At 45.5% G+C, this 26,574-nt stretch overlaps 2 protein-coding genes across 3 annotated transcripts in view; one reads left to right on the forward strand and one right to left on the reverse strand.

Annotated features, from left to right (window-relative positions):
• Positions 1-26,574, reverse strand: part of LOC146182220 (uncharacterized) — a 296,023-nt gene that overhangs the window by 221,980 nt on the left and 47,469 nt on the right. The window lies entirely within an intron of this gene.
• Positions 1-26,574, forward strand: part of LOC146182222 (QRFP-like peptide receptor) — a 61,910-nt gene that overhangs the window by 33,840 nt on the left and 1,496 nt on the right. The window contains exons 2-5 of the mRNA XM_084577266.1: positions 14,972-15,377; positions 24,462-24,585; positions 24,955-25,160; positions 26,182-26,293. Of these exons, the coding sequence (XP_084433392.1) occupies positions 14,974-15,377; positions 24,462-24,585; positions 24,955-25,160; positions 26,182-26,293 (846 nt within the window). The 5' untranslated portion in view covers positions 14,972-14,973. The remainder of the gene's footprint in view (positions 1-14,971; positions 15,378-24,461; positions 24,586-24,954; positions 25,161-26,181; positions 26,294-26,574) is intronic.

Consider the following 26,574-nt stretch of genomic DNA (forward strand, 5'->3'; position numbering starts at 1 on the left):
CTCGATCAGTCAGTGAATAGGCATTAGCTGCCAGCGGCCTACCCGCAATTTTTCGCTAGCGACGCCTGCAGCACCGACGACGGAATTTTATAACGGCAGCTGCTCTCATTTGCGAGTTTCGCATTATTTCCGGATCCGCCCTTGACCTGAAATATATATATATATACAATGTACATGTTACCTCGATTACAACGAAGACGTATGCATACCACGTGACCTCAGATATAATGAATATTCACCCTGGGTTAAACAAGTACGCGTACATGCCCCGTGATCTTCGTTATAACGAACGCGTAACTTCGTTTATAACGAAGATGCGTGCATACCATGCCTACAGCACTAAAGCAGCTCAAGCTACGAACTGTTCGTTTTTTTTTTTTTTTTTTTTTGGAGAACGGAGCCTTTAATGTTGAAAGAGCAACATACGCGGTTATTGATTTTTTTTAAATTTGTATTCTACAAAACCAACCGTGCAATTATATATTTGATAAACACATTCATTTCAATGTACGCTCTTTCTACTGGAGCCAGCCAGCAGCCAGTGACGAAACATCAGCCTTCGGCTTCCAGGGCACAGAAGAGCTTATCTTATCCGATTCTTTCGAGAGACCAGCCCACCTAAGCTTTCTTTTCAAGCAAGAAAGCGCATGCACTTGTGTTTGCACTTGCATTAGAACTGCAGTTAGTCTCGACAAAAATGGTATAATCGGATTTTCTTCTGAGTGCGCGGCACTTTGGAAGGAAGGAGCTTCAAGTCGTATATCGGCAACAAGCGCCCTCCGAAGACAGTTTGCTCGATGATGTTCGGTAAGAGGGGTGGACGTATGGGAGGAGACTCAGAGGCAGTATAAGCCGAGGCGGCCTCACGGGAGGAATAAGGAGTGACGAAGACGGAGTCCTCTCGGCTCAGCGAACACAGGTGCAGCGGGAGAGTTTACATTTGCAATCACTGCACACGTGCCGGAATCCCATCAGAAGATCTTATCCGCCGAGCGATACTTCATTTGAGAGGCTTATACAGTGCACTCGGCGGAAGAAAAGAAGGCATATTCGACGAAAATAACGAGCTCTCAAAAGGCTGTCGATAGCGAGATCGGAGTTGTAGAAGCGACATCTTTCACGAAAAATAGGGGCTTCCATTTGCGAACTTATTTCTTTCTCAGGGAGCTCTTTTTCTAGTTTTGTTTTTAACTTTCGGTAAGAGAGAGAGAGAAAGAGAGAGCTTGTCAGCGCTGCTATGAAGCAAAGACAGAATGGAATATTGTGCGGCAGAGGAGTGCACCGATATCGTCTTTTGGCTCATAGTAGTGTCGTGATGTTTCGTGGTGGCGTGCAGTGCAATACGCCGACGGCAGCTGTAAAGCTGTAAGTGCACGAAGGGTCTTCTGGCAAAAGGCAACCTGACTATAACCGCCACGTAACCTGAGACTTGGCAACTCTTGTAGAAAGTGCTTGTTCAGGACAGAATCAGAGCGTATTTATGATTTCGAAGTTGAACACAGTGGGAATATAGTAAGATGTTTCGAAAGAAGAGGAGTTAAAGCGACAATCAAAGCTTCGTGTGTCATCCGACGAACAACTACTACAGCTCTTTCACCTCCATATATTCCAACCTCCCGCTGCTATTCTGAATCCTTATGCAGACAGCGAACGCAAACATCACACTATTAAGCATTATCGGTGAGAGCTTTCCGACATCTTAAAATGCAGGACCTGGCACAGGATATAAAGCTAAATACATCGTAGATCTCACATCATCGCACCAAAAGAGCCGTACAACTAGCTGTGTGTCGGGGACTGTGAAGTGAGTATCACTGGCGTGGAATAAAGAAACCAAAAGTTTCAGTGCGTACTGATACCAGCAAGCGTAATCTCTCTGCATAGCCTCTGTACCGCGTAAATGCACTGAGCTCTTTTAGAGTGCCGCCGCCGATTACGAGCAGCAATGTAGATTGAAGAACACATCTTTTTTGCCCCCGGTCTTTCCCACAGTTCTTTGACGGCCATTCTCAGGGTGATTTGGCTGTACGATGCCCTACTTTTATTAGGGCGCATTGATTTCTTTATGCGTGTACATCGAAACGATAAGTAGCAATATCGCGGCTCTACCACATCAGTGACTGAGCATGAAGGCGCAGGGTGCGTTGATTTGAGTGTCTTTTAGTAAGCTGTGCCGGTATAGGAGGCATTCCATCTAAGGTGCGTATAGTACGGAGCGTCATCGAAACAAAAATGTGAAGACTATCTCCAAGGTACTTGTCTTTATTCTCTATATGTGGTTCATGCCCCACTTGATAGAGAGATTTAGCTTACCGTGATCCGCCACCGCACGTTCCACTGCGCATGCCCAGATCCCCTTGACGCCGATAGATGGCGCCACATACTTGATGTCGGCACATAGACCTGCTACGTCGGGACCAATCAGCTTGCGCGCCCCGCCCACGCGCGGTAGAAGGTCACGGTGGCGGATCGCAGTAAGCTAAATCTCCCTAATATTTGAGTCCGGGCGGAAAATATACTGACGAAAAAAAAAAAAAACATACGTTGTTGCCAAAGTCCTGCAATTAATTTTTAATGACACTTGAAGGGCTCGACCATCATATGTGATAACATGCGCAGAAAAGTTTTTTTGTGCTGTTACACTTTTATTGTAACACTCTTGCTGCTTTGCTGCTCTATGAAATAAACAACACGCATATTTTAAAGAGAAGCATGCGTTTTGCTCCATCTCTGATTATCTAAGACTTTTTCCGAGGCACTAGTATTTTAGAAAAAAAAAAACTTATTAGGCCTCGCTGCATGGGCATATTGATAGCGAGAAATAAAGTTGCGCGATATGCTTTTATTTCTTGCAACTTACAGTCCTTTGAGCACACTAGCGGTGAAAAGAAATATACCAAGAAGCACCACTTGCAAAGCCGGGTTCTTCAATGTACTCTTCATTTTATTAGAGGGATAAGGAGTTGAGGTCAGGCACCCTCTACGCCTCTATAGACCGAGTACAATCGCAGAGCGGAATGGCGCAATGAAGCTTCATTGCACGAAGGCGTGCATTCCTGGGCCAAGCACAGCTCTAACACCACATTAATGTGACATGCTACCTGCCACCGTTGCTTGAGAAACGCCCGTGCGCACAACGTTTAATGACGTACGTCCGGACTAGAAACACTAGTATCGCATTCTACAGATTTCTTCATCTATTAACATATAAGGAGTGAAGAATCCCATTGGTTCGCTCACAAACTATTTTTTGTAATTATTTTTTTAGAGCACTGTTGAAAATCCTCGTAAAATGCAGAAGAGGGCAAATACGGTCTGGTTGGTACATGCTTAAGAATTGAGTAAAACAGCGCTAGGGGAGACGAAACACGTGAACGACAGACACATGTGCTGTCATTCACGTGTTTCGTCTCCCCAAGCGCTGTTTTACTCAATTCTTAAGCACGTACCAACCAGCCCGTATTTGCCCTCTTCTGGAATTTATTTCTTTTACATCGGGCACTATTCTGTCCTACTCGAGTCTCCGCTCCTCTGTTATATGTATGAACCTTTTGGCCGCAGCCACATGCCGGGCCCGTCTACTCACGTTTTCGATCAAGAACTCCTACCTCCGGATGTCCTCCGCTTATTCGGAGGGCTAGCGCCTTCAAACAGCGAATGTGTCTGTCGTTCACGTGTTTCGTCTCCCCTAGCGCTGTTTTCCTCAACTCGTAAAATGCAATATCTTCAAAGAACCCACGCAGCCTTGTCATTTCTTGAGTCTCGAAATAAGCCAGAGAGGGCAAAAAATTCTCTTTATCTGTTTTAGATAGGTGCGTAGATCGATGTGGACATTAGTCCACATCGATCCACACACCACAGTGATCCACAGCGTCGGTAGCCACTGCCAGGCGGGCCCGCTCAACCAACCATTCCCGATATTGCGGGTCCGAGCGTTCCGGGTGTAGCCTTCCAGTGAAGAAAAGGCAGAAGGGGATCGGTGGTTCGCCTGACTACACTGTCTGGGGTTTTTGTGTTTGCGTTTTGTCGCCGATTGCTTTATATCGCAACGTGCATCGACGCATTGGCGCCATGTGCTTAGTTGTATCCTTAGTTGTTCTTACCCTTTTCTACACCCCTAATTTTTACCCCTTATACTGCGTTTCTTTCCAACCTTTAGCTTCTCGTCTTTTATCTTGTATTAGATTTCAGTCCTGCAAAGCTTTGCTTGCCATGATTTTTCTTCCTTTCATCTCTGTACCTTTCTTCTGACGGGACAATTGAAAGGAATAAATGGTTGTTTCGCGATACGGTGTGTTAGAGCATTCCCATACTGAGTGAAAAAAGATGTTTCTCTGGCTGTTCTATGTCGAACAGCACCCTGAGTATTGGATAGGGAAGAAGAGGTGTCCGGGGTAGAAATTTGGGAATGTGGGTTCCTGAAGCTAGCGTAAGACTTGGCGTCTGTTTTGTGGGCGCATTTCTGTGGTGAAAAGAGTGTCTTTTTTTCTAGCGCCCGTAATGTTCAGGTACAAGTGCGTTTTATAGAGGCTCTGTCGGTGGTGGTGTTGATGCGTGTTACTAATCTCCATTAATGAATCTTCGGCCGGATGTCCAGGACTTTCTTCACGGCTCGCGGTTTGTCAGATCTCGGTTGGGTGCGTGGACGCGCTCTTTGCCAGAATGAAAAATATAGTTCATGGTGTCTACGTGTTTTGAATTATACAAAACATATAAGTGTAAAATCTTGCATAATATGTCGAGACCATACTGGGCAAGATACTCTGTTCGCCTTCTCCCAGTTGTTGGCGATGCAGGGTACGAAAACGCGGATATTCTGCTATCCTGTTCGAGTGCCTTTGCGTAGACTTTGAGATCTGCTTGTAGCCGATGCCGTTTATGGCAGCGATGGTCATTGGCTTCCTGCTTGCCCCTGTAGCTGGCGGCGTCTACGTGGACTAAGTGTGGGTTTTGGTACGTGATAGCTTTTACAGCTCATTGCGTTGAAAAGCCGCTGCCATTGCCAATCCTGATTTTTGAACAGGGTCATGAGGTCACAACCGCATAACCTTGCACAGGAATTTCAAACATCCCACATTGAAATAAAGCGAACGAATCGCGAGTGGGTCTTAATGGTATCAATATTAGAGAAGAGGTTTCACTGACAGGGGTACTTAAAAAACGAAATAATTGAATACATTACATTTGCGCCATATCCAACGCCCTCTGCATACAAGCGAGCAGTCAACGCAAAGGCCACAAAGGGTCGTTGGTACCAAGCGCCTTAGAGAGGCACCGTGAATGCGTATATGATGCGCAAGGCTAACTAACGTGTGTTCCAGTTGTGTGCTGATGGTGATAAATAACATTGTTAAACAATAATTTCAATTATAATTTAATAATTTAGATGAGAAAGGGTTTTAAAAATCACACAGTGAAACGGCGCCATGAACGGCGCTACCGAATCTACTCTGAAGGCGTAGCTTAAACGTCCTCTTAATTTCTTTTTCCCGAATTTTCTGTCGAGCGCTTCAACTAGACCTCACTTCTTCCGTGCATTGTGTTCGGGTGCATAATGTTTGGTACAGGCGTCATAAGAGTATTGCTGATAGTTGTGCTGATAGTACAATTGAGTAGTTAGAGAGCTAAATTGTAACTATTGTTCAACATTTCACCCTTCAAAGTGCGCTGATAGCTGAAGTGCCCAGAATGTTGAAGGTAGTAGCGTTGGCAGTGGATGTCATGTTAATGGCGTGAGCGGCTATCACGATGGTGCAAGTAAATAAAAGGCTGTGACATTTGCCTCCATCAGTCGTGCAGCCTGCTGCGTTCTCTCTTTGTGCCCTTTGCTGTGGCTATAACGCCCATGAGGGCTTTCCTGCCGCTAGCGATCGTTCGAGAATCCAGCATGCAACGTCGCGTGAATAAGGAGCGCGAGTAGCGGGAAATGTTTCGAGAAGAACTCGCTCTGAAACCCTCTTTTTAGTGTGGCATTCGGATTTGCAGAAGAATGCATCGCCAACTGCAATAACAACCCACAGAGACGGCTAAGGCGGGATGATGGCGCCTTTTTCCCCTTTTCTTAAACGTCTCCCCCTTCTTCCTTTATAAAAGTGTATATGTCCCCGCTAAGGGTCTTGCTTCTTTATGGAATTTTGGGGGCTGTCTTAAGGATCCCGCGAACGCCACGAGCATTGCAAAGGAACCATGCAGTCGTCGCATTCTATGCAGAGACCTTATGGCACCGCGGTTAGGTCGCGCTGGAACGCCTCAGTAGACCTTAAAGCATCGTGCGTGTCCTTGAGCACGGGATGGATTTGTATGCTAGCGGCTTTTCAGCGATAAAATTATGTCTTTTTTTTTTCGTTGCAAAATATCTCTTCTTTTTCGGTGGCTGTCTCTATGGAGACGTTCGTGACGTGAGAGGCGAAATCTGTCGTATCATGGGTAAGGACGCTCGGAGACTAAGACGAGGGTCTCTCGGAGTTGTCGCGATCATCGCGTTCAGATGGAGGCAGAGCGCATTAGGCGCCAGTGTGCTGTCCAATGTCCGTGCACAATCCTCCCATGGTCATTATTCAAGATCCATGACGATGGCTGGTTCTCTTTATTCTTTCCCTCCCACCTTCCTCTTTTTCTCCACAACAGCGTTCAGATGCCCCTAACTGAGTTGAGCCCGATAAAAGTAACCAGTTCGGATATTATCGCTAAAGAACAAATAAGCATTTGCGCATTATGCGATGAAATGCTACCCGCTACTCTTTTGAGGCATCGAAAGAATTCCTTTAGTTCAAAACCTAAGTTTATTTCAGAGTTCGCCTACGTAGTTTTCTGCCTCAGAATATACAGTGCTGTTAGGCCAGTCGACATATTCCTGGCTTTGATGGTTACATACGCAACGCACGTGGAGCATTACTGTTGTTAGTCTGAACTGTTTGATGATCTGAAGATGGTCGGCACGTATTCAGTCTTCAAAATACTTACACTTGTACCATATAGCTCTTAACATTATAACGGCAAAGGTCCCGCTACTCAGAACATCCGCTAGCGGTGTCGGCGATGTGAGCGAGATATCACATGCGTGGTTCTGGCAGGTTGTAGCTTACATGATCGAGCACTAATCCTTCAAGGGTCTGTGGTACTTTTTTTTTTTTTAAGTCGATATTTATTGCCTCAGGGTCCGTGGTACTTAACGAGATGACATAAATCTGATAGAAGCTCCATACTTGATTTGCTCATTTGGGGTGGGAAGGTGTAACAAGAATAAACCTTACATTGCTCTAGAATTCCCCACTCAGGAACCCTACCCGTAGGCCGCGCAGGTACGCTCAAACGGCTTGGTTTGGTTTGGTTTGTGGGGTTTAACGTCCCAAAGCGACTCAGGCTATGAGAGACGCCGGAGTGGAGGACTCTGGAAATTTCGACCACCTGGGGTTCTTTAACGTGCACTGACATCGCACAGCACCCGGGCACCTTGCTTTTCGCCTCCATCGAAAAGCGGCCGCCGAGGCCAGGATTCGACCCCGCGTCTTTGTGAACAGTATTCGAGCGCCGTAACAACTGCGCCACCCCGGCGGGGTTCAAACGGCTTGGTTAAAGCGGGAATTTATATATTGGGTGACAACCTACGCTATCGTGTCATACCCATAACGGAGGCGCTGAAGTCTTTTTCCAATTTTTTTTTTTCTAGCTTAGAATGTGTGCCTTTGTGTCGGCCGCACGCCAGTTGCACTTGCCATTACGACCGTCTGTCGCTTTCTGCGGAAATGGGATGGCTACACGCGCGCAAGTAAGGTGTGGCATTCTTGTGTACCTACACGATCAGCTCGGGTTAGGTATAAGTGAGCCTGCTTTTGAGCGGAGAAATTAGGAGGAGAAAAGGAGCTACGCATCGCGCATGATACTGCGTAAGCCTTGTGATGGAGACAGGTGTTGAATCAAAACCCATTTGAAGCATGAAGAGGCAAATGAAATCTCAGTCAGTTAACAGAAATCGAGTCGGGTTTACGCTCTGCACTAAAAGAAGGGAATTGTTGCTTTAAAGCGGAAGAATATAAAAGATCAGTGAGATTATAAAATTATAACGTGTGACATAGAAAGCCACCCTCATAACAATGAACATGGCCTACCACTGAGAGATTAACAAGGCTGATACATCCGCGTATTTCCCAGTAGTCTACATCACGATCACAAGGCGGGCGATGATGGATAAGCAAATGAAACTGCGCACACGGGTATGAGGGAAGTGGATAGGGACATCTCGTGACTCGACTCAGATCTGTACTCGCCGCTTCATCTGCTTACCATTCGCATCGCATACTGTTGTTGCAACGTAGAGCGCTGGGGTGCGCTGGTGTTGCCAAGTTCTCGGTGGTGACAGCCTAGTTCGCCTTCAGAGCTCATTAGATCACTGTGGCATTTCTCAAATGATTGCGCTCTCGTTAAGATAGAGATAACAATGCATTTTAGTCCTTAGTAGAACGACCGTCTCTCAAATATGGTACCGAAGAGGAATTCTCCTATTAAGATCGTTCTGAGATACCTGTCGCGTGCGTACGATTGGCGCGGAAGTACAGAGTCAATGATTGTTAGTTATGTTTGTTCAGGAAACTTTACTCTCCTACGTGTAGCTATAGGCCAAGGAGATATTACGATTGCCTTAACTATTTCCATTTCTCCACTATTCTACTCTCTGGGCGCTGCTGGCTGCCCTCCGCTTAGCTGATTAAGCACCTCTCATCCAGTATGTTTAATAAAGAGCAATATTTATTAATTAAATCAGTCAGTCAATCAATGCTGAAGTGACAATGCAGGCATACCTTGTCGTGCTGATGACAGGCAACGCTGGCGAACGGAAAGGGAGTGAACATTGTTCGAAAGACAATATAAATAATTACAATGACGAGTAAGGACGGGAAGTGAGGGCTAGTATAAAAGGGTCCTAACAAAACTACAGCGAATAAAGCATCCGCCAGAACAAGCGTACTTTTCCAAGCACTTTCTCCTCTTCCCGCAGTTTCCCCTTCAAACTTTATTTTTGCTAGCCATAGCTGTAATTCCTGCCGCTCGTTTGTTTGCGGCTGCTTCTGTTCATTGAAAGAGAGGAAATTAACGAGCAGAACCCGTCAAGCGGGTAATTCTATTCTTCTTAGTCTCGTTTCCGTTTATGAGCTCTTTGCAATGGCAATCTGTACCATTCCTTGAAGAGTGGCGGGTACCGCCCTATCTTTCTCTCTCTGTTTGCATAACGAGGTCCACTCTCAATGGCGAGACGAATACCGGGGATGGGCTTAGTGAAAAAAAAAAAAAAAAAAAAAAAAACCGCTGGCGTTTACAATCGGACATTTCGCCTCTAGCTCCTGCCACCATTCAATTTGTCTCCAGCGTGCGCGTAGAAAGCGTTAGCTGTTGAAGAGGGTTCTGGCAATGGCGTTATGGAGCGGTTTACCACAATGAACAACCGCTGCAGTGAGTAAACGATCGGATTGACCTTGTTTTTTTTGTCAAAGACTGAACGTGTATTATAGTTTTAGCCCTGATATCCACCAGTAATTTGATCCATTTGTCAGTGTTACGTAATAATGGGCATTTATTCGGCCTAACCAGCCATATAAGAAGAAAAATATATCTAATCGCTTGGAAAAATTGCATCGACATTGTTATCGCTTCCCCTCACCCCCCCCCCCCCCCCCCCCATCATTCCATTCCGACACCTTTGTAGGACAAAAGCCACCCTTTACGGGGTAAGCTAATCAGTCCAGGATAATTTTCGAGCCTTATTTTGAAGCAATGTACTTATCGAGAAAGAGATACAGAGAAGAACTTCAATAATACAGTGTATCTAACAGCATCTTCGATATTCGCTGTTGTCAGGACAGAGAGGTTAGAGGCGTCTTCGCCGTCTTACAACCACTCACGGTATTCCAGTAAAATTGTGTCTCTGATTGTGGTGTCTCTGTTGCGCTTTACATAAGTGTACGTACACTCACGATATCCTTAAAGTCACAGAAAGTAGAGAAGAGCCTAATTAAGTTCGTTAAAGGCTGGTGAGGGTCGCCGAGAGTGGTAGAGAGAAAGCGATCAGGCCGATTACCAGCTGCGAATAAACAATCAACCCGTAAATAAACATAATAATGGTTGTAGCGCGTTGAATATTTTTCTTCAGGCGCAAAAAAATATTCCATATGCAGATGAGAACACGAACACGCGTTTAATGTCTCGTGTTCTTCTGACATGTCTTTCTGAATTAAAAAAAATCGTATCTTCGTCTGGGCTGTCATCTTAATGATATCGTTACGCGATGACGACGACGAAGTGTTTCCTTCTCTTGCCTCGCGGAAGGCACAAGGTGTTCGTTAATGACTGCGACATTGCAACTAGCGTGGAAAAACACAAAGGACAGTGACAAGAGGTACCGACGGTACAGCAAGCTAGGCAGAAGGTGTTGACGACGAAGTGAAACTGGTTTCTTGTTGCTGCTCGCTGCTATGCCAGTTCAGGCTGTGCTGTAAATACACTGTAAATACATCGAGTTTCCACGTATCATCTTGGTGGAGGTGCGGGATGTCGTTCCCCGTACCTCTCGAACCAAAACTCCGAGCACTAAAGTTTAACAGTGCTCACTGCCATTGAAAAGAAAACTAGATGAGGATTTTATGGCGCAACTCCAAGCGTAAACAATCCCACCCGCTTTTCTTCGTACCAAAGGTCCGCGACCATGCGGGTATTGTTTCTGAAGGAGCCAGTGCAAACAGCGAGAGCATTCCTTGTGCGTGATTTTTTTTTTATTTACGTAAGGTGTTTGTTTTCCAAACTTCTTCCACGGCTATGTTCAACAAGCTGTCACTGAGGCATGTCTGGCGGCGTCAGGGCTGAAGGATGTCAACAACGCCAAAGGCAATAACGTCGAAGTGCTTACCAAAACAATAAATGTCACATGTTCTCTAGGCGCCGCGGTGCTTCTGGCATGTCGCTACACAATACGTCACGAATGAGCGAGCACGTGTCTTCTCACGTCTTAAGAGTAGGCTCTTTACTTGTTCCATTTCATGAGCAAAGGAAAATGCTTACCCTATATTTTTCGGAACTACGTCAGCTTCGACGTTTTCCTGTAATATTTGGCAAGGCGGTGATCCTTATGCATATCATATCCAGGCCTTTGAAGCGAGCAGCAATTTCTCTTCCATTCAGACAATCGAACGCAATTTCATTTCTATCATCTCACTAGTAGGCTGAGTGGGCTAACGGCGCAGAAAGCAGAAAAACTGCCTCTGCTACTGCATTTCGTCTTTGATTGAGATGCTGGAAGAGCCGATGACGAAAATACAAGCAACCGGTTTCCAGGGCAAGACAACTGGACAAGCTTCATTAGGGGCGTTCCTTTAAATTTCAAGATCTGATAACTGGCGCCGATGTCTTCTCCAAGGACGCGATCGGTGGCCGCCATGTCTTGGAAGCTGTATTATTCGCTTGTTTATGAAGCGAGAATATGGATGGCTGAATAACAAAAAACGTTCTATGATAACGAGGAGTCAGCAATGAGTAAAGTAAAAAACTAGTTCACTGCAGTGGCATGCGACTTTATGCCAAAGTAGACAAGAAATAGGCAAGAGACCAGGCAGCAGAATATTGGATGCAAAACTTCGCACCGCACTAGGTACTCTAAGTGTATTCAGGGGGTTGTTTATGAGATTCCTTTGCATTGTGGAAAGAAATATATTGCACAGACAGGAAGATGTCTCAATGACAGGATTGGAGAGCACGCTATGGCAGTATTGGACAAGTCTGGCACTAATCTCGCTGTGCACTGCAAAGACTGCGTTGGTTGTAGAGACCGAAAATGTCCGGCTGACCTTCACAATGTTAAGGTTATGAAAAGGATGAAGGACAAGTTAGCAAGAGAAGTTTATGAAGCATATGCAATCTGGGACTTGGGAAACCAATGTGTCAGCATGCTATAAGTGGTTTTGTTGAAGAAGGAAGTATAATGTTTGCGCAAACCGGCAGGATGTTAAAGACAAGGAACAAGTTGGCTGCAGGCGTGAAGTGAAGAAAGAAGATGTGCGGTTTCTAGTTAATATAGTTGTCAGTGCAGTGTTGTCCTTGTGTGCGCGTGTGTGCCTCTTACGCTTTGGGTCGCTGTTACCTGCTCTGCTGCCTTCTTCCAAGAAATTGTAACCCACTCTAAGAATAAAAAGGTAGCGCAAAAAAGACGAGCGAGGACAGAGGAAAGAGACGACAAACACGAACGCTACTTACAATATCGCATGAGCCCACGACACTAGGGCAAAGGCAGCCTTCTAACAGAAAAGGAAATCTCATGAGTCATGATATATCCAATGATCGCTGAAAGCACCGGTAACAAGGTAATCAGCCGAGAAAGAGACTTAAAACCAGACACCGGAGAAACATGTTTATTCTACGAATGTGTCACCAACTAGCCCAGCAACGAGTTTTATTGAATATTATGACCAACTTCAATAATATCAGGGGGTATGCTGTTAACAGCGCTCACTGTACAAATCAGCTAAAAGGTCATGGAGGTCATGGACACGTTCCTCTAAAATTGGGAGAACCAGAAGTAGAAATTAAGGAACCTGAACGGCAAAAGTGGTAATTACATATGCTAAAATTTTTACGCGCACTCATCGCGGCATCGCGTAGCACGTTGAAGGACTCGGTTAGGTGTCTTTTACGACCATAGGATAGGGAGACCTCAAATTCGTTTACCTAACCTAACACAACGATTCAAGAGCAGTTAAAAAATGTCTCCAAGAGAGATGTTTATAAAATCTCTATTTTGCCAGCACTAACCTACACTGCAAGAACGCTGAGCCTAACATGATACGTCAAACGCAAATTAACGACAGCGCGTGAAGCGAAGGAATGTAAACATATGACCATAAAATTAAGAGACGAAAAGAAAGCAAGGTGACTTAGAGAAGGAACGCGAGTTAACGATATCCTATTTGACCTAAAAGAATTTAGTGGTGATCAATGCTATTGTTGCGGAGGAATTGCGAAAGCATTTTTCTTTCATCAGCTTATCTATTGAAATTCTGATTTCATTGTCTTTCACTCGCCAATTTTTTTTAACCGAGCCTTCTTTTCTTATTTCTTTTCTATTCATAATCGCTATTTTATTGATTTTCTTTGAGCTATATAGTCATGTTTATTTACGTGAGTCAGTGTAATCGACAAGCGCAGACTCTTCGCCTGTCACTTGGCACGGTGCGCTGAAGGAGAAGGGGAATTCCCCTAAAGACGACTTCCCACAGCAGGGGGGCCAAGGCTACATGTGGATGTTCACTCTGGAAACGTTTTGCCTTCATGACATTTCTACAGATATCGCATTAAAATAAGTTTGCATGCGAGAGTAACAGAACCAACAATCCTCAAAATGAGAGGAAGCGGGTTCAACGAGAGAGCACAAGATAGCACAGAGGCACTAAAAGCCATTTTCGGGGCAGAGCTCGGAATGATTGAGTTATTACGTGTCCACACTTGACAAAGACAGGTGTTCTTGAAGGGGCATTGGAGAGATATCTGTCCTGCAGAGGAAGTAGCTAGGCTCACGATGGTGATGTTTTGTAGAAGCCTCACTGAACGCGAGATTTTGATGGGTTTGATAAATTGTTTTTTTTTTTTTTTTTGCAAAGTCTTGATAAACCAGCAAACCGGAAATTCCTACTTGCAGATATGCCACAAGACAATTAAAAGCAAGGGGAAAGCCTGTGTTAAAGTAGAGACCCGGACACGTACCCAACACGGAAGCTTGAAAGAAGGTGCAAAGGGGAAAGGATATATTTTTAGGCTCATTATCAACACATAAGGTCTTGCGAATGACATAATAAGCATAAATACTATCACACATCCTGCTAAAATGGCTTTCATTGAGCTTTTAAATCGAGGTCTTCGTTTATACCCCTGACTGCTGTCCCGATCCTTCAGAGTAAACTCTAATCCCATTTCATGGCAGCCTTTTCTTTGTGTCAGGGTCTACACCACGCTAGGCGGCCAGACAGATTTTAAATTTTCGTTGAATGCTGCTGGAAGTAAGGAGCAGTCAGTATATTTAACGAATAGCTAACCAATCCACAACGTGAGCAACGGCGATAACTATACAAAACTTAGACGACAACGCAAATAAGAAAAGAAAATCTTATTATACACTTTCTCGCGCATTTACGCACGACTGGGAGGGATTGAGGCACCTCGATTCCAGTCGGAACGTCTTTACCCCTAGAGAGTTCATTCAATTTCTTACTGGTTGGCTACCATATAAAGCTCTGTACGCCAATGCGTCGTTCAGTTGCCTCGTAATAGCAGAGATTTGAACGAGTTAGGCGTCTCCTCGAGACAAAGATGGACAGGGGAGTGATTGGGACTTAATTCGTTCTTCTTCAGAGGCCTTAAGGAGAGCACTTTTTTCTTTTTCAGTCCTACGCCATATTGATCTGCTTCGCAAGTCTTGTATCTTTCGCACTGGGCAAGTCTTCAATTTCCTTCTTAGGAGATTGCTTCCGGTGCGAGGCCTATGCTATGCTGCAGCTACAGCATGCACCTCTCCATGGTACCCTTATATACGTTGGCTTTTATTAGGGGACAGTTCTTACGGCTGACTGTAGCGCACAAAAAAAAAAGTCTCAAAGGCAGAATTTGTGGGCTGGCGCTATGCCTATCTTCTTCCTTGGTTCGTCGTCTTCATTTTGTGGCCCTGCCTACTTGCTTGTTTTTCAATAAATTTTTATAGCTTAAAGCAAATATCAATGGCTACTCGAATTCTTGGCTTAATTAGACTGCTCTCCCTCTAATTGAAACGCGTTTTTGCCGGGCACATTCGTTACTCACTTTGAAGCCTGTCTGCCACTATACTATCATCTGATTGTAAGCAGATTGTGCACTCGTCCACTTTCCTATTGCTCAGATGTCAGACACCTGTTATGCGGACCAGATGGACAAGTCACACTCACTTACTTGAATCTACGTGCAGTTATGGAGAGCACAAACACAAGCGAGGAGGACTTCCCCTTGTCCCTCGAGGAAGGGCTGCCCGAGGACTACGACTACGAGGACTCTGCGTGGCGCTTTGACCTGGCCGACCTGGTTCCCACGGCGGTGGTGTACGGGGCCACCCTGCTGCTCGGGCTGGTGGGAAACTTGCTCATCGTGTACACGGTGACCCGGTTCCCGCGCATGCGCTCTATTTCCAACCTGTTCCTGGCCTCCCTGGCCTCGGCCGACCTGCTCATCGTGCTGCTGTGCGTGCCAGTGAAGTTCGGTCAGCTCTTCTCCTACACCTGGACGCTGGGGGAGCTGGGCTGCAAGCTGCTGCTGTACGTGCAGCACGTGTCCATGATCTGCTCCGTGCTCAACCTCACCTTCCTCAGCATCGAGAGGTATGACCGCGAAAGAGGTATTTTGTTTTCGAAATCTAAAGTAGAAGGGGCTTACTTGATGATCAATTACATCTCCAACGTAGAGTCTCGTAACCAATTACTTCCCCGTTCTAGTCTTCTAGTAAGAACGTGGTTCATACTGAACATGCGTATGACATCCGGAATTATCCCTGCGAAGATCATGCGATGCTTTGTGTATAATGCATATAAGAAAATAATTACTATGATCCACCAAAGTGAAGCTGTACACCTCGAAATTATTGCTATACTGCTTTGCCCTGAACTGTGTAGTTAATAAAAAAGAACAACAAATCGTCATAGTTTGCCGGCTGAATCCGGCGCCACATCTTGTCTGCCCTTGTTGCTTCACCAACAGTGCTAACAATTCGGATGTTAGGATCGACTTCTTAATATTACTTAGAAGGAAAACTGTCCTCATCGCCTACGATATTTTCTTAAAGAGCCCATAACCCATCGTGTAGCACTGCGAAGACGAACTTTCGCATTGGCTTGGCTAATGTTTGGCTTAGTGGCTTGGCCTCGGAAGCGGTAGTTGCGCCCCGATGCTCTCCTCTGTGCGCAGAAATATTTGAACATTTCTCAGTTCTTGCATAAATTTATACTTCACGAGTTTGGACGAAAACGTTCACGGAATATTTCCCGAGGTTTACCGAACAATAGCGAGCCAAACACGTAACCTCATCTTCGCGGCATCCCTACTTCTCTCTATGATGGATTAGGTTCAGCGCCGTAGATCTCCTTCTTGGTAATGTAAAGAAACACTGACTGGTAGATGAAAGAGCGGGGCCTTGAACGAGCCATGTGTATTTGAGCCATTTACTTATTTATATTTCCACGTAAGCCCAAAGCATTTAACTGGACTGGTTGCATCCCTGAAAGAGTTATTTTAAAAACGAACACGCGTAATATTGGTACCATTACCCAACATTTGCTGTAATTAATGTATATTTGCAAGATAGCTAAGAATTTGAAGATCTCTCTTGAGAAGAAAAAAAAATCCGGCAAAATCACAATAGATCCGAAGATTTAATGCTAAGACCCATGACCACTTTAAGCTGGGAGTCCGCAGAACCGGTCCCTGGATATCGGCCGAAATTACACCCTGTGTTTGGCACTAGCTTCGCATTTGATGAAACTTGCCCTCTTTCAACCACTGCCAAGCTATTCTACAAAATTATTTTACGTTTCCGTATCTTACTTTTTCTTCACTTTTGCTACGTTTTTCCTATTCTTGCGAAGTTCAAATTTCGCATAGTCACAGCTGTGTGCTATTTGAAAGGATGCCAAACAAATTATATAGAATTGCTATGCAAAGGGTGAACTGAAAATTCTCACAAGTAACATATTAATTATTGCAGATATTCTGCAATGCTTCACAAAGCATAGATAACATATTAATTATTGCAGATATTCTGCAATGCTTCACAAAGCATAGATTAATAGCCAATATACACAGTAATCATAACCACAGTCACGCAGCCTAAGAGACGCGTTTCTGTTTCATTCCAGGTGCGGGGCACAATGCACGTTCGTGAGGAAAATGCCTGCCCAGAGCAGGCACTCCCGCTTCGGTATTTCGGCGTAGGCAGGAAAAAAGTACTGAAGCTGATACCACACCGATTAGTTTTGACGAGACACCGCTTTTTCTGCCGGTGATAAATGCATCAAAGAAAGTTCGTGAAAAAAAGTAGCAGATTATGTGACAGTCTTCGCTTGAGCGAGAACGTGCCTTCCGGGCTGTTGCACTCCACCGCTTGGACTTCCTTGCTCTTACAGAAGGAAAGATTATGGGGCCTCGGATCAAGCATTCATGAAAACGAAAAGCGACGAAGGCGCTCCTAAAGTTGTTAAAGGACTTGGGGTTGAGTTGCCGAGCACAAACTTTAGGCGCGCAACTTTTATCTCATTATGATAATGGTCTGTGGACACGTGAAAAACTCATTTCTTGACCGCTCTTTCTTTCATTTAGACCTTCCCACGCGCAGAGTAGCCCAATGGGCATAACCCAGTGAATCTCTTTGCCTTTATGTTCTTGTATCTCTCTCTCTTTTTCTTTCTCTCTCTCATAACTGGATATAATTACTAAACGCTCAGCGAGATCGCTCTATCACACACAAGTCTATTGATAGTGTAGCGTTATCGTCAAACACCCCCAGTACCAAACCGCTCGTCTTGCTGCCATGAAGAAGAGGCAGTTTACAGCCATCAACTGCTAATTTATGATAAATGAGCGATTATTCACTTACAGTAATTTGTGATATCGCTGCCATCAGCGAAGTTGCAATCCCCTACACTTGCGCGTAAACACGACGTTCATAGGCACCCACGCCTCTGTTCATGGCCTGAGTAGACCGTTAATGAGGTGCAGGTAGCGAATAATACCGAGAATTATTTTCGCTAGCCTAGGTTCCCCTCAAGAAAACTGCACGTAGGTTTCAGATTAGCTGGCATTAATAAAATTATCGCGAATTTCTCCCCATATCGGCAGGCGGGGATGGGGCGGGGTGAAAATAAAAAGGTAGCGTAGGCTTCGTACAACACATGGTGATCAAGCATAGTTTCTGCACTTCGGGCTATTTCTGGGCGCGGATGATTGAGCGCGCTGAGTTGCCTGCCTGTCTCTATGCTATTCGGTAAGGCCGCATGGATCGGCACACTGGTGGGAAGCTTCGAAATCAGCCTCTCCCTAGTTTCACCTACTCGACAGCAGGAAGAAGAAAATTAGTTTGGGTGCTTATTTTACACGTGTACTGGCTATAGCACAAGATAGATCGGGCACTTGTGCGTGACACATGGGGTGTTGGTATTTATTTCTATGAAGCGTGAAGTAACCCTTGGATGGGCGTTGTGCCATTATTTCTTGAGATAATTTTGTGTATTCCTTTGACGTCTTCCCTTTTTCCAAGATAAAGTTGTTTTTTTATTTCAACGATGCTTTCCTTTCTTTGCGAACCTGCGTTCATTCCATGTTCTTGCGCAGCTTATTCGTGGTTTTTACGGAGCAAAGTATAAAAAAAGTGAAGGATGATTGAGAATCTGCATAAGCATTAGTGGTTTTAAACATTCTCACATTACTTGTTCATTTCGTCCTGCATTCAGTTCCCTCCGTAGCACCTAAATGGGCCAGAATATGGAGACAATGAGAATTATTATTTTATTTATCGCAGAGGTTACTTGAGCTATGTATATGAATGGTTAGATCAGGATAAACGTTCGTACGGACGCCTTAGACCCCAGAGAAAATCATGCAATGAGATTTAAAATTTCTGTATTGAAGGGCCTACCCTGCACACGCACAAACAACAATGAAAAGTCATCATGTCTACAAACTGGCAACAACATGTCTTCTTATCGTCATGGTTCATGAATGTACTTCTGCGCCCATTTGTTATGGTTCGTGGCAGTTGCTTCGTAAGATTTATGACACAGCAGTGATTACACGCATAACAGTAGCGACTGTAGCGCCTATGCAAGCATTTGCGTGGCGATGGACGCAGCCTTTCTCCTGCAAACGCAGTGAAGTAATTGGGCGACATGTAGCTGTACCCCCATATTGTCTTTGCTTCAACGCTAGAACTAGGAAGCTATTAATAAGATTGTGGCTTAATTAGGATTATGAAAAATTTAGCAAACCAATGCCATATAGTTAAGGCCGGAATGAAGGGTTTAGCGAAAGCAAATGTAATAAAGATGCAATGTAAGTACCATCTCTACACGGCGTTACAGTAAATAGACTGAGAAAAATAAGCATATTATAGGACAGGCATTCGGCTCCGGAATCTTCAGCGCCTGACGCTTTATCATTCTTGCCGTAAACATGCTATTAAGGTGGTACTTTGGGCTTGTTGGTAACACATGTCAACAAAAATAGCGTAGAGACAGAACAAGGAACAAGCAAGAACACATACATAGCGCTCGTGTGTGTTCTTGCTTGTTCCTTGTTCTGTCTCTGCGCTATTTGCGTTGGTAAACATGCTAATCCTGATGTCCTCTCACGTTCTCCCCTGCTGTCTGAAGCCACTCCTATATCCGTCCTGCATCCCAGCAATATGACCACCGGTATGGCCACCGATATGACCACCAGCAATGTGACGCCCCGCCGGGGTGGCGCAGTGGTTACGGCGCTCGACTACTGTTCCCAAGGACGCGGGATCGGATCCCGGCCTCGGCGGCCGCTTTTGGGCGGGAAAAATGTTCCCGTGTGTTGTGCGATGTCAGTGCACGTTAAAGAACCCCAGGAGGTCGAAATTTCCGGAGTCCTCCACTACGGCGTCTCTCATAGCTTGAGCCGCTTTGGGACGTTAAACGCCACAAACCAAACCAGTATGAGCGTGCTGAGACGCATGGATCGCTTCAGTCCTGGATCTCTTATCTGATCGATCGTCACGACCTGCTTCCCGCCCTCTTTGTAGCTGTCCCAGCATTTTGCCATCAGAGACGAACTCCTTTACCGTAGGATTTACCTCCCGGATGGTCGAAAGTAGCTCCTTGTCATTTCGACTGACTGGCACTCTGTATTTTTCTCCCCTACCATGGTGATGCACAGTGTGCCCACGCCAGCTTATTGAAAATCTTCACCCTCCTACGACAATGGTACTACTGCCGTGGGAGGTGCCATTATGTTCGCCGGTTCCTCCTGTCCTGCCCCGAATCTCAGCGCCAAAAAACCAACCTCACAAACCGCCGCTCCTGTGCAGCCGCTGACGTGCCCAGCCCAGCTTTTTGAGCTTGTTGGAATTGACCTGTCCGGCCCTCTTCCTAGCATAATCTACCGGTAATCGATGGATCATCATTGCAATTGATCATCTCACACGTTGCGCCGAAACGTCGCATTTGCCATGTGCTACAGCCCAGGATATTGCCTCCCTCATCCTCCATCGTGTCATTTTTTGTCATGGGTCTCCCAAAGAACTGCTGAGTAACAGAGCTCCCGCCTATCCTATTCTATCCTATCCTTCCTATCTGAAATTTCAGCGCTCCTTCTAGAATGCAAAATCGTTCACCCCACAACCTCCGCGTACCATATGCAGATAAATGGCATGGTTGAGCGTTTCAACCTCACCCTAGGCGACATGCTAGCAATGTATATTGCCTCAGAACACTACAACTTAGACCGCGTTCTTCCATTCGTCACCTGTGCTTGCAACTCTGCCACTCAAGAAACCAGAGTATTCGCGCCATATTTCCTCCTGTTACCAACAAAAGATCTTGCCCAGGGCCTGACCATGTTAGCTACACTTCGCTGTCGCGTCTTGGAAGAAAAGCCAAAACTCAGCTGCTTACCATCTATAACAACTCTTGGATTACTGGCAGCCTTGTAGAGAGCTGGAAGACTGCGCGCGTAATACCCGTTCTTAAACCTGGTAAGCCATCAATTGATCTAAACGCTTATCGTCCTATTGCACTGCTAAGCTGTGTTGGGAAATTGATGGAAAAAATGGTTCATTCACGCCTTACCTGGGACTTGATGAATAGGGGAATTTACCCTCCATCGATGTCTGGCTTCCGAAAAGGCCGAAGCAGTATTGATAATGTTATTGCTCTTGCCAACTGTGTCAGGCGCAGCAAAGCTGAGCGGTCTCTAATATTGCCGTTTTTCTTGACGTTAAAGGAGCATTTGATAATGTCACGCACGAGGCGATTCATTCAGCCTTGCGTTCAATTGGCATTGCTGGACGAATGTATAACTGGCTTTCTGATTATCTTCGTGATAGGACCATTTACATGTCAACGGATCAAGGTGACACGTCCTTACATCATGCGTCTCGTGGCGTTCCTCAGGGAGGGATTTTAAGTCCAACCCTCTTCAATATATCTCTTCTTGGTTTGGACAGGTCCTTGCCACCTACTGTTCAAATCTCCCTCTACGCAGATGACATCTGCATATGGTGCTCCGGAAGAAACAGGCGCATTGTGCATGCTCGGCTACAAAAAGCAATAGTTGGCATTGCATTATTTTTAAACAAGCGAGGTCTTGTTATATCTCCGGAAAAGTGCGCAGCAATTTCATTTTCACGACGTGATCTCTCCCGTTATGTACTGAAAGTTGCTAGCACTCCTATACCGTATGTCAACCATCAAAAATTTCTAGGTGTGACCTTTGATAGGTCTCTTTCATGGTCACCACACGTTCAACAACTTAAGACCAAACTCTTTTCATACGTATCTATATTCCGTATGCTCTCAACGACCAGAAGAGGCTGCTCTACCGATTCCTTATTACGGCTTTATGAAGCACTTTGTGAAGGTCTTCTGCGTTATAGCCTCCCTGTTCTTCAAGGCCTCTCGCAGTCAAGCATTAAACTACTTGAAGCCATGCAGGCCAAAGCTTTGAGAGTGTGCCTTGGTCTTCCAAAAAACACTTCCAGAGTGGGAACTCTGGCGGAGAGCAGACGTCTATCTGTAACCGTGCTGATACCGCAGGAGCTGCTTCGCGCCCAGCTGCGCTTTGCACGTGAACCTACCCACCCGTTTTCAGAGCAAAGCATGACATCACTCTCCAATCTACTGCCTGCGCAATATCAACGTGCAGAACCGTCATCTTTCCCACCATGGAGGTTTGCTTCATGGCAAATTTGGACAACTATACCTGGCATCAAAAGAAAAGCCCACACCCCCGGACCCGCACTTAAATACTTCGCCCTTGAGCACATCTGTGCACGCTACAGTCATCATTGCCACATCTATACTGATGGCTCTGTCACAGCTATTTCTTCATCCATCGGCGTGTGGATACCATCAATGCACACCACAATCTCGGCAACACTCAGTCATCGCACTTCAGCTGTGGCTACTGAGTTAACAGCTCTGAGAGAAGCAATTATATATATTCTACAACAACGCCCTGCAGCATGGGTTATCTTCAGCGATTGTCGCGCTGCACTACAATTGCTTAGATCATCAAGAATTCAGGAAGAGCTCGTCACTGACATAAATAAGCTACACACAGAGGCCTATGACCTGAGTCACAGCATTGTGCTACAATGGTTACCTGCTCACTGCGGCATCGCGGGCAACGACCTCGCAGACGCCGCTGCAAAAGAACTAAAAGATTCCACAAGGACAATTTCAATACCATTCTCACGAAGAGATGCAGCAAGACTTGTAGCAACTGAATCATGGCGATTGCAACGCTCTCTGTGGTGTGACCCGAACCATCAATATCGACCTCTACACCGAATAGATCCCACTTGCGTCTTTCGAATTCCTCACAATTTGAACAGGTGGCATCGAAACTGTCTACACAGAATCCGCTTAAATGTGTCATACACAAACTACTTCCTACATAAAATAGGCATAGCGAGCAGGCCTCTGTGCTCTACATGTGATGTGTGTGAAAATTTTGAACATTTGGTAACCTCCTGTCAACGGTTTACTGCACATCGCAGGACACTGCGCAATAATTTAAGCTTACCTAAAGAAACAACCTTGCGCCTTGAACATGTCCTGGGTCATTGGTGCGACGGATCGTCTATTGCGCGAGCTACCAAGGCCTTACTAACTTTTCTGAAGGACACAGGGTTGATTAATACCCTTTAAAACTCATCTGTGTGTGATTATGTGCGTGTGAAAGTTAACTTTTCTTAAGGACACAGGGTTGATCAATACCCTTTAAAACTCATCTGTGTGTACTTATGTGCGTGTGAAAGTGTGCGACACCGATTCTTATTTTTTCTCATTTATTTCCCCTTCCCCTCCCACACTCTGTCACCCTCATCAGGAGTAGCATGCTAGACTTACCACCAGGCAGACATCTCCTGTTGCCATTAAAATATATATCTCTCTCTATCTCTCTCCTGTACGGCCATGAGCCCTTTTGTATTATGAACACCCTTTTTCCACACCGCCCGGATGCTTCCGGATTGACGACTGTTTCCAAGCTGAAACTTACGCTGAAGAATGCCGCCAGCTTGCCCGGTCTTTCACTTCTCACGCCCAGCAGCAACAGAAAACTACCCGTGATCAATTTGCACTTCATCCTGCTTACCGTCCACACTCTTTGGTCTGGCTATGGGTACCTTCCTCCAGTCCCGGCCTTTCCTCAAAACGTCTCAGCAAGTATAAGGGTCCCTACCCATTCTCATGATCGATGTTGCATGAGGCTACTTTTAGCGCTAGGCGTTTGTGCTTTACAGATGACATGTGAGGCTGACTCTCGACACCTTCGAGTCGGTCGTCTATTCTGTTTGGCTTTTCGTTTTTTGGGGGAAATTTGGGGCTAAAATGGCCGTCAGCTTTCCTCGCGGAATCTGTGTCATTGAAGTGGTCGCGGTCTCTTCGGTCGCCTCTTCCTCTCCGCTCGCGGGGCTCTCTTCGGCGTCCATCGACACTTGATTTTTTCCTGCACGTTGCATGGTCTCTGCTTCTCCCGCTGCCCGCCCTAGGCAGGGTGAGGGGGGGGGGGGGGGGGGGGAAACTGGTAATCTCAGCCTACTACTTCAGAGCGACGAGAAGGCATACGGCACCGTCACCAAGAGCAACACTACAACCGAATATATACATATGATTCGAAGGGTATCTAACAAAAACCGAGGCCTTAAAGAGGACGATACAATCCGTTTCGTACGCGCGTTAATCTTGTTGTGGGTTACCTATTCCACCCCGTATCTCCAGCTGACAATGACGATTAGGTACACCCTAAACACGATGCTTCGTAAGTCGTTTATCTTTCACGGGGAAAAAATACTTTCTAAACATTTTTCTAAAGTATCAGCGACACAAATTCAGTTAAAATGTAACATTTCTCGGTGTTTTCCTCAATTTCGGACACTGTTGGCTTCTATAATATGCATTTTTTATCAAATCCACTAGTTTACTGAGCTTTTCCACTCGAGTAAAAAATAAAGTACTTAACACAACCATGTCATTACTCCTTTAAATGTGAATAACATAAACTATAGATGTGAGCAAGACGTCGCCTTATCGTAGCTGGCGCACCTGAAGCTTATATTGCTCCGTCTTCCATTAAGCCATTTTTTTCATTAAAGCTGCCAACGTGCTGGCGATCAGCCGTGCCTCATAATTCTGTCTCCCTCCCACTGCCTTACCCGACTGTTACAACAGATACTACGCGGTCATTCACCCGGTTCGGTCCCGATACCTGTGCACCTTCAGCCAAGCACGGCGGGTAATCATCTTCATCTGGATAGCAGCATTCCTCACGGCCCTGCCCATCATCTTCGTGCAGGTGAGCGAGGACGTAGAAAGTCGGAACGAATCAGATGCGTAATAGATGTGAGTGAAAGGAGATAGTGTGATCGAGCTGTCAGTAAACATTTTCTGTATAAGGGAAGTGAGCGAGGGCGCTGCATGTGAGTGGCAGAGATAGGCAAGGAAAGCTAGTTGTGTCATTCTTGTGAATTTTAGCGCAAATGGAAATGCCGGTAACTTTTAAAAGACTGTAGCCCAGGTGAACAATGAAAATTATTTACGCAAAACAAGCCTGTCTGTAGATTCCGGGAAATCTGGCTGCAGCAGTAACGAACACAAACATTTCCTCCTCAACTGTGCTTAGTTAAGAACTCTAGCCTATAGTGTCTTGCATCTACCGCCTTAGGTGCACGTGGAGATGGGTCTGCGACGGCGCGCCTACTGGTGCATGCGGGACGAGGCGAGCCCTGGTGCGTGGCGCTCCTTCGAGATCTACATGCTCATCCTGGTGTTCTGCATACCCACGCTGGTCATGGGCTACGCATACACCAAGATATGCGCCCAGTTGTGGATGGTGGTGCGGGAGAGAGCCAGCCTCACCACGGGCTCTGCGTGAGTACACTTCCAGCATCACACGCCTTGGCCACATGAATACGCTCGTCACAAGCCACCTTTGTATGCTAGCATTACCTCTGTACGTCAAATTGTAAAGTTCAGTAGAAAAGAGTTGTTGCGTAACGTTGCAGGGCAGTGTTTTGGGCAGACAGAGAGGCGTACATGCCGAGGGAGGGACCGACACAGAGACACAGAGAAGGAGAGAGGTAAACAGAAAAGGCAGACAAGGTATGCAAATGATTCAGCTGGGTTTGTGTTCTGGTTTCAGTATACATTTAGCTTATAGACGTCTGTAGCGAGTTAGGAGACGTTCTGCACTTCTACCAGCGTCTGTGATGTGCTAGTCGATGTGGTGGAACTTTAGGTCCTCAATGTAACCTTATTTGCTTCTTTAGAGATGCCTTTTCAACTGTGACATAAAAAGAAGAACAGTTAGATGCAATATATGACTTTGCGTGCATACACTACGTTTTTGGTCACTAATATTAAATTGAACTCTAACTTAAGTTTCCACATCAAATGTTCTATTATCTAACACAATTACATGGAAATGACAACAAAAATGTTGAAAATAAAAAGAAACGAAAATGTTTTTTCATTCAGCATGCTTTGTTATTATCACTAGGCACCATGTACAGCCAACGAGAGAAATCGTCTTTATGGTGGAATATAACTATCTTTACTTTAACTCTTTTATTATTGCTGGTTGCGTCTCGTTTGGCGATAGCTTCACAACCATTATGAACGGCTGCGAAAACACTGATAAACATTTAGCTGGAACCAAGTTACAGTGTGGTATTGAGCATATGTAGCGCGAGTTTCTCATATATCGGAGTAGGAAACATATGGAAATTCATTTAATGAAACAGTGTGCTAATCGACATTGCGTTTCTCTATTGCCACGTAGAACTTACACTCGTGAAGGTAAAAAATATCGTCTCCTTTGAATACCTCTGGTTGTCTCTCATCCTGTCCGGGATTGGTAAATTGAAGGGAGTTTCTTTACGATGAATTACAGGGTTGCCACCGAGATGACCGATCAGAAGCCAAAGAAGAAGACCACCTTCGCGCCTAATGGAGACCCGTCCAGTCTCAAGCCATCGCGCGCGGACGAGGACACTGTGCGGCAGGTGACTGATGTCCGCATTTCTTGAAATATTCCGTTTTTGATGAAGTGTTTCCACTGGCGTGATGTGCGGTCGGCAGACCCACATTCTTTTTATGTTACACAAGGCCCGACTCCTTGAACCAGCAGCGTTACCTCAACACTAATCAATCGCTGCAAATGTTTTGTAGGGTATTCGAAAGGGAAGGGTAGGGTATTACAAGAAGTTTTATCTAGACGGGAGTGGCCCTTATTTTAACTTAGCTACTCGAGGCCTCCGAGCATTGCCGCCGCACCAGCCAGCGA

This window comes from Amblyomma maculatum, chromosome 8, assembly GCF_055883805.1.
Source record: "Amblyomma maculatum isolate TAMU_Amacu chromosome 8, ASM5588380v1, whole genome shotgun sequence".
Taxonomy (NCBI): domain Eukaryota; kingdom Metazoa; phylum Arthropoda; class Arachnida; order Ixodida; family Ixodidae; genus Amblyomma; species Amblyomma maculatum.